Below are 12956 nucleotides of genomic sequence, written 5' to 3'. Positions count from 1 at the left end.
TGCTGATCACGTGGGAATTTCTTTCAATATGGAAAAATGGCAAAAGAATTTCCCTTGTAACAGGGGGAACTTCCCTGTAAACAGGGCCCTACTGGGTGAATTTATCTTCCATGTCTGTAGAAATGTTCCAGTTGCATCCCTTGCCCAGTAGTTATTCCTTTGTTCACTTTTAAGGGTGATCTGTTCCTCACTATATTAGAGCTTTATTGTTCCCATGCTGTGAGCTTGATTTTTGCATAGAAAGCTTTCTATATTTTTTTCATAAATAATCTCCTGCAGAACTGTGCCATATACAGATGCTGAAAAATTTAGATATTAAGCTCATTTTACCAGGTTAGCTCATATTTGACAAACCAAAGTCCTTAGGCAAAGAAGAACATGCGTTTCAACTTGTTTCACAGTTTTTCTCCAAACAGAAGCAGACAACCCCTCCTCCTGCTAACCCATCACTGTTCCACAATTGTTGATTTCTTCTATTTCTGTCTGTACAGGGGAGATGTTACCTGTTCTTCCCCATATGTGAAAATGGCATGTTTAGTTTCTGCCAGCTTTGAGGAGCTCATTTCTGATGTTCTTTCCTTACCCTGTTATCAAGTAAGTTACTCAGCTTTATTAGTTCTCAGGCAATAGCTACAGTTTATTTGGTCACTGTGGAAACATCTGTCTAATCAGCCCACTGCAAAGAGATATGACTGCAATTCAGTCCACGTAAGCAAATCGCTTCTTTCTTTCACGGTGATGTGATTTGTAATGCATTCCTCCTGAAAACTTCTTGCTTTGTTAGAATAAAAGGAATTTAAATCTGTACATAATGATTAGAAACTAGCTTTATTCTTAAGCATGCTGAACTGAATTGTTCTCATTAAGCAGGTCCAGTCTATAATTTCAGACAACTATTTACAGAATCAGGCATTATTTAGAACCAGTGTAGCAGGACTACGTCACGTCCCCGAGAAGGCCAGAAATCACTTGTCTAACTTTACATTTTGTACCAACTTCGTCAGCTTACTGCATATCAAGGTCTAAGATTCAGTACAGCTTTTGCACGTTTGAAAAACAGCACAGGTGAAATACTGTCTATGAATATGTACATCAGGGGAAGTGCTATGACCTGCTATCAGATTTAAGGCAATGCTGAGACAAGGACAATGTTAGTCACAACAAAGCAGTGCAGTCCTCAAAGCTGTCCCTCGGGGCACAATTTCTGACCACAATTTGTATACGAAACAAAATGGGTCTGACATATCTGAAACATTTTTGGTTGCCTGTCTAGCATTTAAACAGTAGATCCTACAACAGGAGGTTCAGCAACATTAGGTTGCTGGAAGCTCCTCAAGAATCCCACAACATTCTCCTGGAGAGGCTGGCAGTCCATGGCTTGGACAGGTGCATTCTTCACTGGGAAACACCTGGCTAATGGCCAGGCCCAGAGAGTGGTGGGGAATGGGGCCACATCCAACTGGGGCCAGTCACTAGTGGGGTTCCCCAGGGGTCAGTTTTGGGCTCAGTCCTGTTTAACATCTTTACTGATGATCTGGATGAGGGGATTGAGTGCGCAGTCCATAAGTTTACAGACAATACCAATGCTGATCTGCTGGTAGGCAGGAAAGCTCTGTAGAGGGATCTGGGCAGGAGGCACTGATAGGCCAAGACGAACAAGGCCAAGTGCTGGTTCCTGCACTTCGGTTACAAAAACCCCATGGAATGCTCCAGGCTGGGGATGGACAGAGTGGCTTGAGAGCGGCCCAGCAGAAAAGGCCCTGGGGGTGCTGGTCGACAGCAGTTGAAGATCAGCCAGGTGTGCCCAGGTGAGCAAGAAGGCCAAAGGCACCTGGCTTGTGTCAGTAATAGTGTGACAGCAGGACCAGGGTAGTGATTGTTCCTCTGTACTGGGCACTGGTGAGGCCAAACCTTGAATCCTGGCGTCAGTTTTGGGCCCCTCACTGCAAAAAGACATTGAGGGGCTGGAGTGCATCAAGAGAAGGGAACGGAGCTGGGGAAGTGTCTGGAGCACCAGGAGCGGCTGAGGGAGCTGGGGGGGCTCAGCCTGGAGAAAGGGAGGCTCAGGGCTGACCTTTTTGCTCTCCGCAACTCCCTGACAGGAGGGTGGAGCCAGGGGGAGGTTGGGCTCTGCTCCCAGAGAACAAGGGACAGGAAAAGAGGAAACAGCCTCCAGCTGTGCAAAGAGAGGTTTAGGTTAGACATCAGGAGGAATTTCTTCATGGAAACGGCTGTCAGGAATTGGAAGGGGTTGTCAAGGGAGGTGGTGGAGTCCTCATCCCTGGAGGTGTTCAAGGAATGACTGGATGTGGCACTCAGTGCTCTGGTCTGGTTGATGAGGTGGTGATTGTTCAAAGGTTGGGCTTGATGACTTTGGAGGTCTTTTCCAACCTTAGTGATTCCATGATTCTATGATTCTACTCTGTATCCTGAAAAAGAGGCAGTCAAGCCACAATTATAGCTACTGAACCATGTGGCCATGGGATCAGTATGCATCTCAGACTAACAGTGAAGGTTTTCCCCTCCCCCTGCCTTTGATCACAATTCTTGGTGGAAAAGGTCCAGAGACTAGAGCTGCCTGGGAGGCCTTTTTAAGATGGACTGTGGCCAAGGTTCACTGTTATCAGTATTAATATTCCCGTTCCCACAGGACTAGAACTAACACAGTGCAGCTCGCAATTCTAGAGTACCAGCACTGCTAGGAGTCAGTATAACCTTTTAATTGCCTATTAATTTCTCTCGGATGCTTTCCAGTAGCATCCTGCCTATCTGAACCTAAATTTGAACTGATTTTTCAATAAATCATCTTACTACTATATTGGAATATCTCTGAAGGACTGAATTAATATGCTCTGAAGGACTGAATTACAGGTATAGATAGGTATAGTAGAAGCTTACACAACAGGATTCCAATCCTGACTCTCCTGTCCAGACAAGTAACATTGTAATACAAAAAATAATCTTAAAACTGGTTTTACTCAAAGAACAACTGTGGAGAATAAAAGGAGTGGCCTAATGATACCAAAAGGTCAGCAAAAAGATTGTTTAGGAATGGCTGCAAGGCATGTCAGGTTAGGAAAGGATACGGCATGGTGCCACAATGTTGTATACTGCTATAACTGGGCAGCTTCTGCAAAAAAACAGTATATAGGCTGCGCAAGAAAGATCTGTTATTTTTAGGGTATGATATCATTGTCAGGGGTTTTCTGGAGCATTCCTACTTGCTGACAAGCATGAACCTAAAGGAAGCAATTGGACTAGCACAAAAAATTGTAGAGAAAAGCTCTGTTTATATAAACTGGCTGCCAAATTTTCCTTTTCAGTGTAATTGAGGTTCTCATTTGGTGAAACGTGTGCTGGGATTCTGCCAATACATTTTAGGGCAACTATCTAAGCTTCTTTCCCTGACAGCCTGGTAGTGTGACAGTTCTGTTCTTCATGCCAAAGGTCACACATACATCTCTGCAGAGAGCACTAATGCTGTCCTTGGCTCAAAAAGAGCAGTCACTGGAAAGAGGAAGAGAGAGGAGATTCTTTCCCACTCTAAAAACTTAGTACTCTGCATTTTTTAGGCTTAAAGTTTCTTCTGGCACGGGACTAGAAAATGCTATGAAACTAAAGATCCATTAGGGGAAACTGAGAGGAAAATGTGAAATCAAATATTCAAAAGAAAATCCAAAAGCTTCTTACCAAATGCAAAAATGGATGAGGAATGAGAGTTTCCTTTAAGGTTAAATGTGATGAGTTTTGATGAATTTAAATTAATAGAGGTTTTTTTTAATTTAAAGCTTTAGTCTGACGAAACAAATACAGCAGAAAAAGATCAAGGTTCTCCAATGTATGTAAGCTGCAGTAACTTTCTTGTGGTAAGAATTTAATCTTTCCTTCTTTTTGATACCATTTGTGACTTTAGTCAAGTTTTTCCTTGCCACAGTGAAGCCTAGAAAGAAAACTGCTCAACTTGATTGAATTAGTCTCACAAATAACTAAATCAAAAGAAAAAGTACTAAATGATCTTTAAGATACATCAAATATCTTACAGCATTATCAGCAAGGCTGCTGCTAAAGTTAAATTAATATTAAAATTTAAAATGGAATTACTTGCATTTTTTTCCAAATATTGTCATAATATCATTTGTTTATAGAAAACATTTCCTTAATTTGTTTTTCTAAGATAGTACAGTTCATAAAAGCTATTGTATAAACACTTGCGTCAATAGGAAACTCCATCTAAAAATCAAACTAAACAACATGACCAGTTTCTTTAATCCAATCCAAGGGCTGTAAAGCCTATCCTAACTACAAGTCTTCACCTTTACCAATGACTACTCAGTTTAATTTTGCTCTATCTTCACTACTTTAATGAAGCATGGAAGTATGGGGGAAATTAGTAAATAATGACCATGTGTTAAATTTTAACATTGAGATTTAATTCTCAGACTACCTTCAACAAATGTCTTGGTCTGCCTGACCTTTTCAAAGGCTGTGTGCACTGCTCATGGTCAATGTGCATCTCTTGCACAATGTTGTCTCTATATGTGAAACATATACAATGTCATGGGATGTGAAAAGGAAGAACATGCATCAGTACTCTGGCAGGAATTCTAATTCCACGGAGCAGATAAACTTTGCTATGAAAACATCAAACCATTGTGCGGGTTAGCTCTTCTCCTGGTCTTCTGTAAGCATTGGTTTGACACACTTAAACCCCCAAAACTTAAACCTCCAAATCTTAAGCACCAATTTATTAAAAATAGTTATTTGAAATTGGTAGATGTTCTTAATGTATTATTCATAACACCAGAGAGCCAATCTTGGAGATGATTTTAGGGTTACTGAACAAAATTCCCAGCATACGACCATCATGTAATAGAATAAAGACTAGATTTTCATCTACTTTTAACTGTTACAAATACATTTCATTTTGTAAATCTGCTTATAGTCATAAAGGAAGACTGTGATTCTGGATTTTACTCAGTAGAAACGCTCCAAAACATCTTCAGCCAAGGCCTTTTTGTTCAGCTCCTAACCAAACTAAGAACCAAGTGATCTTTCCTCTAAATTTCCCAAAGCCTGAAGAAAAGAACAGTACTTACTTATAATTGTCATCTTCTACAAATTTCTGAAGTTCTTCAATGTAACGGACAGACTTCAAATACTTTTGCACATGGGGGAGTGTTGTAAGATGATCTGTGGAGTGTTCAAACAAACAAACAAAGAAGATGAACATCCAAAATTGATTATTGTTTCAGGTTTTTCTTCTGGTTCTCACGGTTACCTTAATGGAAACAAGAGAATTTGAACTTTCCTAAGGAATAAATCAGGCAGAAATACTACTTTGACTCTAAGATGTTAAAGATGGAGCAACAGTGATGCTCTCAGTTGTAAAACAAAACAAAGATACACTTAATCATCAGGAAAGCTCATGGATTTTATTAGATGTTGTCTTACAGGTGGAAAAGAGTTATTTGCTGCAAACTCTGCTAGAATTTTTGCTCATTGTTCTGGGGAAAATCAAAACCTGCAGCCACGGCTATTAGTGGTTCTCTTATGAACAAGAATTGAAGAGACTTAAAAATTATTAAATAATTAATTAAAAATTACAATGCTGAATACCAAGAATGAAAGACACTAAGTTCAGAATGACAGAAGAACCCCTGAACACAGGGTGCATGGACAGGAATATGCCTCGTAGTACCTAACTTAACTTTCATGCTCTTGTAAAGACAAGACAACTGTTTTAAAGGCACCCATTATTCCAGAACATTGTTTCTTCAAGGCCATATTTTAATTTTCATCCTGGTTTTAACGAAAGCACTCAATGCATAGCACTGCAGGAAGATACCAAAACTGTCAAAAGGCAAGGGTCACTGAAATAATGAGGTTTCTTTGTCATTCAAAGTATTCAGAGACAAAATGAAATTTACAACAAGAAAATGACTTCTGAATAATCTAGCTATTCATAATCATACATTACTATGGCTAGTCACTACCTTTAAATACTTTAAAATACCAAAGTTGACAATAATACCAAAGGACAAGGGCTGGATACTTCAGCATACACAGTTAATTTTTCGCCCCGTGTTCTCACAATCTAACATTTCATTTTTTTTTACTAAACTCTCCAAAACTGTAGCACTTAAATGTCCTGAATTTATTCAGTTGTAGAGTTGCTGTCAAGGCCTATCAGCTTGTTTCATGTTTAAGCAATGAAAAGTCATGCTAAGTCCCCAAAAGCACGCCGAGTATTCATCAAGACCCCAAACTCAGCACATTTCTTGACATACGGCTTCACTAGCAGGCTAGAACTGCAGAAACGAATTTTAGAGTAAAATCGTGTTAACAAAAGGAACTAGCCCTCATTTTCATCACTTCATCCAGGAGCAACGTACGCAGAAAAGCTTAACACAAGTGAACAACTTGTATAGACTGAAATATTTGTATTTCATTTTGTAAATGTATCATCAGGATGTTAACAACAAAATTATAATGAAATGACACATTCTACACTCATCATTTCTACTGCACGGTAAAGGGAAAATATTAAAATAATTCTCTCTAATTGCCTCTGGTGGAAATGGAATATAACACAAATGCAATAGCTGCACTTGAAAGTACGTCTTCTGTAGCCCACATGTAGCAGTAAACTCTATGCAACCTCTGTCATAGCTCTTACAGTTTTGAATACATATTTATCTGCCCAATTTACTGGTAAGACCAAAGCTTCACAGGAGTGGAAGCTATATCACTTGTCAGTGTCCAACTCTACCAACGTTAGCCTCTTGCGTTGCCTTTACTAAGGGCCAAAAACTGCTTTCACAATGTTGTACTAAAGAAATTTTAGCTAAGGCTTAATAGGCATAACCAAATTTACCAACCATAGTTACAGGAGACTTGCAGATCAGCTATTATTCGGAGGATATTGTTCATTTGATTGGATCTTTGTTCATTCTCCATAATGCTGTCTGAAGCGGGATATGCAGAATCAATGTAGATTAAATCCAAGAGATAAATTCCTGAAACAAACAAATCAATCAACCAATTGATCCAGTGTTTCAAACAGAAATAGTTGCATAATTCTTAATAACAGCCAGCAGCTATTTACTCCCACTGTGGTCTGGACCCATTAAACAAAGGAGACCTTGGCATTTGCATATTGAAAAATTCCATAATTACTGCTTGAGTTCTATGACACCTCTTAAAAAAGGACAGAAAAGCTTTTGTGCACTTAGGCTAATGCCTACTATGAGCAATTTGCAGGACCATAACAAGGACACTAAAAAAGAGAGTGAGAGCTGCCCTGACTGGTGGAGTGAGGATGGGGACATGGCCAGAGCCCCCTGCAATGCCACTAGTCACTGCTGGAAGGAATTACTGCAGCTTTGGCTCTGGCTCCAGGCTGACTTTGCTCGAAGACACCAGGAGAAGATACTTAGGCTTAATTATGTAATGATTTAAGAAAGCATAAAGAAAAGGTTTTTATTTATTGATTTCTTAATTTAGAAAAGAGCATCAAAAAATGTAGTTTTTCCATCAAGAACAAAATGTGCTGAGTCTGCTGTGGATGCTGTAGACTGAACAGAAATGTCTGTATGTGCTCCATTCAGAGGCCACTGCAGCTATTGGTAGTGTGTCAAAAACATTATCTCGGTCTGATTTTTTTTAAAGGATTGCTCAAACGTTTAGGGTCAGCTAAAAGGCAAACTCTAATTTATCATATTCCTAAACTGTTCTGTGACCTGTGCAGGAAAGTTAGTGCCTCTTTGTTGCATAACAAAGAAGGGAACATTCTTTTGAGCAGGAAAATAATTTGTGCAGCATAAAAATCTACCATATTTCCACACTGGATTTTCCATACTGTTTTTTGAGCATGTTTATAATTAATGACTCCCCCTTTGGCCCATGCTTTCTTGCCCTGCTTTGAAAAGAACAGTCTTAATTCCAGGAAAATAGCTTGCTGTCTTGCTTTCACTCTTCTAGCTTTACAACATTACATTTCCTCGACAAAACCCACCTATTAAAACAACAGGCAATGCAGCTATGCTAGTCAAGCACAATTTTTCAAAGGGGAAGGAAATGCAGGCAGCACGCCTAAGCAAACTGCTTCTGAGAGAATCTCAGTATGCCTGCATTAATTACTGATAATGATCAGATCATTGGAAGGATATTAAGGTTGTGCAGTGAAAACAAATTATTTTCACGTCATTTCCTGGTTGTAAGTATGCCTCAAACTTACTCAGGTAAAAAAAACCAACAAACTAACCAACAAAAAACCCCCCACAACCCAAACCCCTAGAAATCATATTTCCATCTGGGAAAATATAAACTCTTTCCTCAAATGAAAATGTTCTTATGTGTTCTCTAGTAATGCCTCATTACTATCCTACAGAGCTACAAGTTACAGACCACCAGCATAGTCTAGCAAATCTAAGAAAAGCATGTGACTTACTAGAAGTTTTCTTCTTTACAGTGTAAGAAAAAACCCCAAACTCTTTGTAATTACACACCAAGCAACACCTTTCTAAGGTTGTTTCTCTCTGTCTTTTCTTTTAAAGCAAGAAGGATGATTCTTTGATTTTTTTTTTTTTTTTAGTGTTACAAGCCTGCATCTGGGCAGTGACATTTTGAACTCTTCTACATATATGACGTGATAATAGGAACAGATGAGAATCAGTTTATTTTGTACCAAGGAATGACAAAATCATACCCTTCAGCAAAAGACTTCAAGATCTGTTTCTCAAAGGAAAGGCTCAGGGCTACCCCATGCCAAAGCAAACACACAGCACTAGCTTTTCAAACTTTGGCTCAATTTGTGCTACTGTGCACTGAAAAAAGCTCTCTAAGCTGTGGAGCCATCAGGATATTTTCCAGAGGGTGAGCTCATGGGCAGCTTCTTCCACAGGCAAGTATCATTTTCCAGTGATACTCACTTTTCTCCATTGTTACCAGAACTAATTTTGCAGCTGGGTATTGTATGCAGACAACATTGTGCTTCATTAGTTTATGGTATCATGGAAAAACTAACATGGACTAAGAAAAAGCACAGTCAAATAATCCAGAATTAAATCTATCAGTGAAAATCACTCTATGTAAAGAGTGATTATTTTTAAAAATATTGTGAATGTAAATAAATGTAAATAATGTAAAGAGTATTATTTTTAAATTGGCAAAAAAACCCCCAAACCTGTAATAACAAGCTCTTAAATTTTTACTGAAGAGCACAAACAAAGCAATAATATTACTAACAGTTTAAAGACAGGGAAACATTAGTACAACAAAAAGCGACCTTGAAATGTAACAGTCAATGCCACCCAGATAATGCATTTTGAGTGCTCCGTCCACCAGAAAACAACTTCCAAAGCTAAATTTTATTGAAAAAAATATTTATGGAGAACTGCAGTGTTCAGCAGGATGCAGACCTAAGTCTATATAATGGTGTCTTAATTCACAGCTAAGTAACAGAAACAAAGGGAAATCTGGTTTTTAAGGCATTTGCCTGGAAGTTAGAAAACCTGGGTTCAAATTTTCTTTTCCTTCACAGATTTCTTTGACCAGGGCAAGTTACCGTTATCATCTATTTCCCAAAAGTTAAGAGAGAAAGAGAGCGTGAGCATTTCCCTGTCAGAAAGACCTCATGAAAATAAATATGACCAGGAAGACTTAACAAAACTGGAGGTTAAATTCCTCACAGAAATACTGTAACAATGTACAGTCTGTAGAAGGAGCAGCACCGTTTAGTCTTAAAAATTCAGAATTTCAAATCTCTTTGGAGGTTTATGACAATTTGCGGGCACAAAGCGTAATCCAAAACTTTCAGTACCAAAAATTTTCTCACAAATACACAGTGTTGCAAAACTGATCATAAAAAACCTGTGCAGATAAAGATTGAAAACTTGCATCATTCTTAATTGTGTCTCTTTTCCTTTTTATTTTTTTAAACTTGTTTTTTCTAATGGATATAAAACTATCCTGTAAAATAGTAGGACTAACAAACCCAAAATTAGGTGGTTAAACCATACCACTACTGTACACTTGACATATACGTTAGTGCACAGTGCTCTGCTGTCTGTTCTGCAAATGCAAGTTAGGAAACAGCTGCTGTATGGTATTTTTGTCAGTCAGACATTCACTAGTTTGCAACAAAGAATAATTAGCTGATGGGGAAGTATTTCTGATTAGCCTGGGGACTTCAATTTGTTATTCTTAAGTAGCATTTTGATCAAATACTGTAATAAACTACCACACTTGTTTGGAAAATTGTACTGTTACTGTGAAAACCACAAACACGCTGTAAGAGGAGGAGGAAAAAAGTTAAATGTTTTAATGAACAATTTAGTTCTTTCTTACAGTCTCAGACAATTTAGTTCCTACTTACAATCATATACACTTCTATGGATATTCACAGCCCCTAAATGCACATGTGCTGCCGTGTTACATGGATGCCTGGGAACAGAGCACTCCTCCAGGACAGGAAGCAGTGTCTGCAAGACGTGCAGTAACTGGCACACATAACAGAAGGGAACCCACGGAAAGTAATTGTTTTCCATTTTTTCCTCCTCAAAAATTGAATAATGACACTAGTTTGATAGAAGAGCCAGAAGAGATGAAGATATGTTTCCAATTTGTAGTCAGATATATTTATGAAAGCATTTTCCCACATACAGTAGTGTGGTTGTACCATACTAAATAAAGTAGAGGACAGAGGGAAAGAAACTTATCAATTTACTACGTGGTAGAAAGTCCAAATTACTTCAGTCAGCAGTTTGTAAAACCAAAGACACCATTGTTAGGAGATGAGCTCATAGGCAGAAAAGCCAACAGTTTTGTGGTATCGCTGGTTTCAAGAGGACTGGATATTTTCCATGGAGTAAGGGCTGGAAAAATTTTCTACAAAACCAAATGTATATACTGGTTAACCTTGGTAGGACTTGGAGTACTCTAAAAACAACGGAAGACAAACATTTGCAAAGGCAATACCATGGGATTTGTAACACACAGAAACATTCATTATAAAATGTCTCGAGAGACATTACATAATTATGAGATGTTCCCATGGATGGCATCAAGGTGATCACAGAGTCGGAAAACTTGTCACGGGGAAAAAACGTTAAAGGAATTGGATTTGTTCAGCTTAGACAAGTGAAAGGGCAGGAATGGGATCTGACCACTCTTCCAGTACCTACAAGGTAGTTACAGGGAAGATGGAAATACTCAGTGTGATACTCAGCAACAGGACAAGAGGCGATGGCAGACATTCGGTCTGAATATAAGTAAAAAATCTCTTCTGTGAGTACAATGAAATATTAGAATAGGTTCCCTGGTAGGGGATAGCAACTTCCCTTGCTGGAAATATTCCAAGATTTGGCTTGACTGGACCCTGGATAACCGAATCTACGGCCCTGCTTTCCACAGAAGGCTGGACCAGACGATCTCCAGGGGTCTGTTCCAGCCACAACTCTATTATTCTACGATAAACGTGATAAATGTGCTAGCCTATACCCACACATCTATTATTGTAGGGGAGTTTGGAGTACAGCAGTTAGATAGACTAAACTGCCGCAGCAGCAAGGTTCTGCATGTACAAGCAGGCAACGGACGCCGATTTTAACAGTGAATAAAGCAAGTACTTCAAGCAATCTCTTTTATCATGAGACATAAGCAAAATTTACCTTATAAAAATGTAGAGCTAGAGAGACTACCGTATTTTGGCTCAATTAGCCTCAGCAATATCAACTAACAAAATTAAAATTTGATGTTGTTGACACTGTGGTCTTTCCTGAATAGTCTCACCCTAATGGATCACTGGAATTAATCATCCCACCTTTGTCACTGCAGCAATGAAGCCTAACAGAGAAAAACAGATCAGTAAGTGCAGCAAAAACCAAGCAATTTTCAAACTCAGATATCACCACATGAAAGAAAATGCTACCAATAATTCAGCTGAAATGATGTTCAGGAAGTTGTACCCTGAATCACTTGTGACCGGAGCAAATAATTTTCTTATTCATTGAAACAGGTTAAAAAATTCTGAAGCTGTCTGGAGCTTTCTAGCAAAGCTTTCCCTCTAAAGGAATCAGATTTTCTTGAAAGTACTGCCAATTTTTTTTTTCATTTTTTTCCCCAAAACCCAACTATTTCCTAATACTTTTCCCAAAAATCAGGAAAAATATATTACAGGAGATTAAATACTTTAAGAAGGTTGCATTTTAACATTTTTAAACATATGCTATCCAGCGTCAGAAAGCAGAGAATGCTTCAAAAAAGAGTATAGGAAAAAGGCAAAGGTACAATAGCTGTTTTCCAGATGTAGCTTCCTGTCAGCAGCAAGTGGTGGTTAAGGGACTTCCTGAGATAGATCTTACATAAACACTTTTAGGTTTAAGTCTGGGTGGTAATTTTTCTTTACAAGATTTATTCTCTGAATTTGTCTGTTCGCTTTTTCTGTTATTCTTACAGAAACATTTTTTTTTTTTAATTTTTAGTTTTGAAAGGTATTGTGGCAATTGAACTGCACTCTCTCTGAAAAACCAAATTGTTTCATTTCTCAAAGTTTACCTATTCAAGATTGGCACATTCTTATCTCTTTTGTTTACTTTGAGCTTCTGATCACTGACCCTAAGTTAATTTTTATGACCAGCTGTTTTATAGTATTTTCACTCATTTGCAAAGCCAAAACCCTTCCCTGATGACTGCATTACCCTGCTGCTGACGACTGTCAGCTTCCACAGTCAGAAATAACGGGGTGTTAGTACCTTACTGGATGTTATTCTCCAATCGCAGATTTTAATACAAGCTGATTCCTGAGATTGTCAGTACGAAAGACAAATTAACTATGAATTTTTTTGCAAAGCACATCATTCAGCCAAAAACCTTTAACAAAAGCAACAAACTGCACTTCACAGTACTACAAATCCAAGGAAAAGGCATTCCCTCTTGGTCCAAGCAGAATGCCCACA

General features: G+C 38.5%; 1 protein-coding gene across 3 annotated transcripts in view; it reads right to left on the bottom strand.

Annotated features, from left to right (window-relative positions):
- RALGPS1 (Ral GEF with PH domain and SH3 binding motif 1) overlaps positions 1 to 12956 on the bottom strand; it is a 78984-nt gene that overhangs the window by 26573 nt on the left and 39455 nt on the right. For all 3 annotated transcript variants that reach the window (XM_039384673.1, XM_027727052.2, XM_027727054.2), the window contains 2 exons: positions 6879 to 7016; positions 5097 to 5190 (listed from right to left, as the gene is read on the bottom strand). In XM_039384673.1, the coding sequence (XP_039240607.1) occupies positions 5097 to 5190; positions 6879 to 7016 (232 nt within the window). The remainder of the gene's footprint in view (positions 1 to 5096; positions 5191 to 6878; positions 7017 to 12956) is intronic.

Source organism: Pipra filicauda, unplaced genomic scaffold, assembly GCF_003945595.2.
Source record: "Pipra filicauda isolate LSUMZ 115617 unplaced genomic scaffold, ASM394559v2 scaffold100_size2392355_pilon, whole genome shotgun sequence".
Lineage (NCBI taxonomy): Eukaryota > Metazoa > Chordata > Aves > Passeriformes > Pipridae > Pipra > Pipra filicauda.
This window is presented reverse-complemented; position numbering and strand designations above follow the sequence as displayed.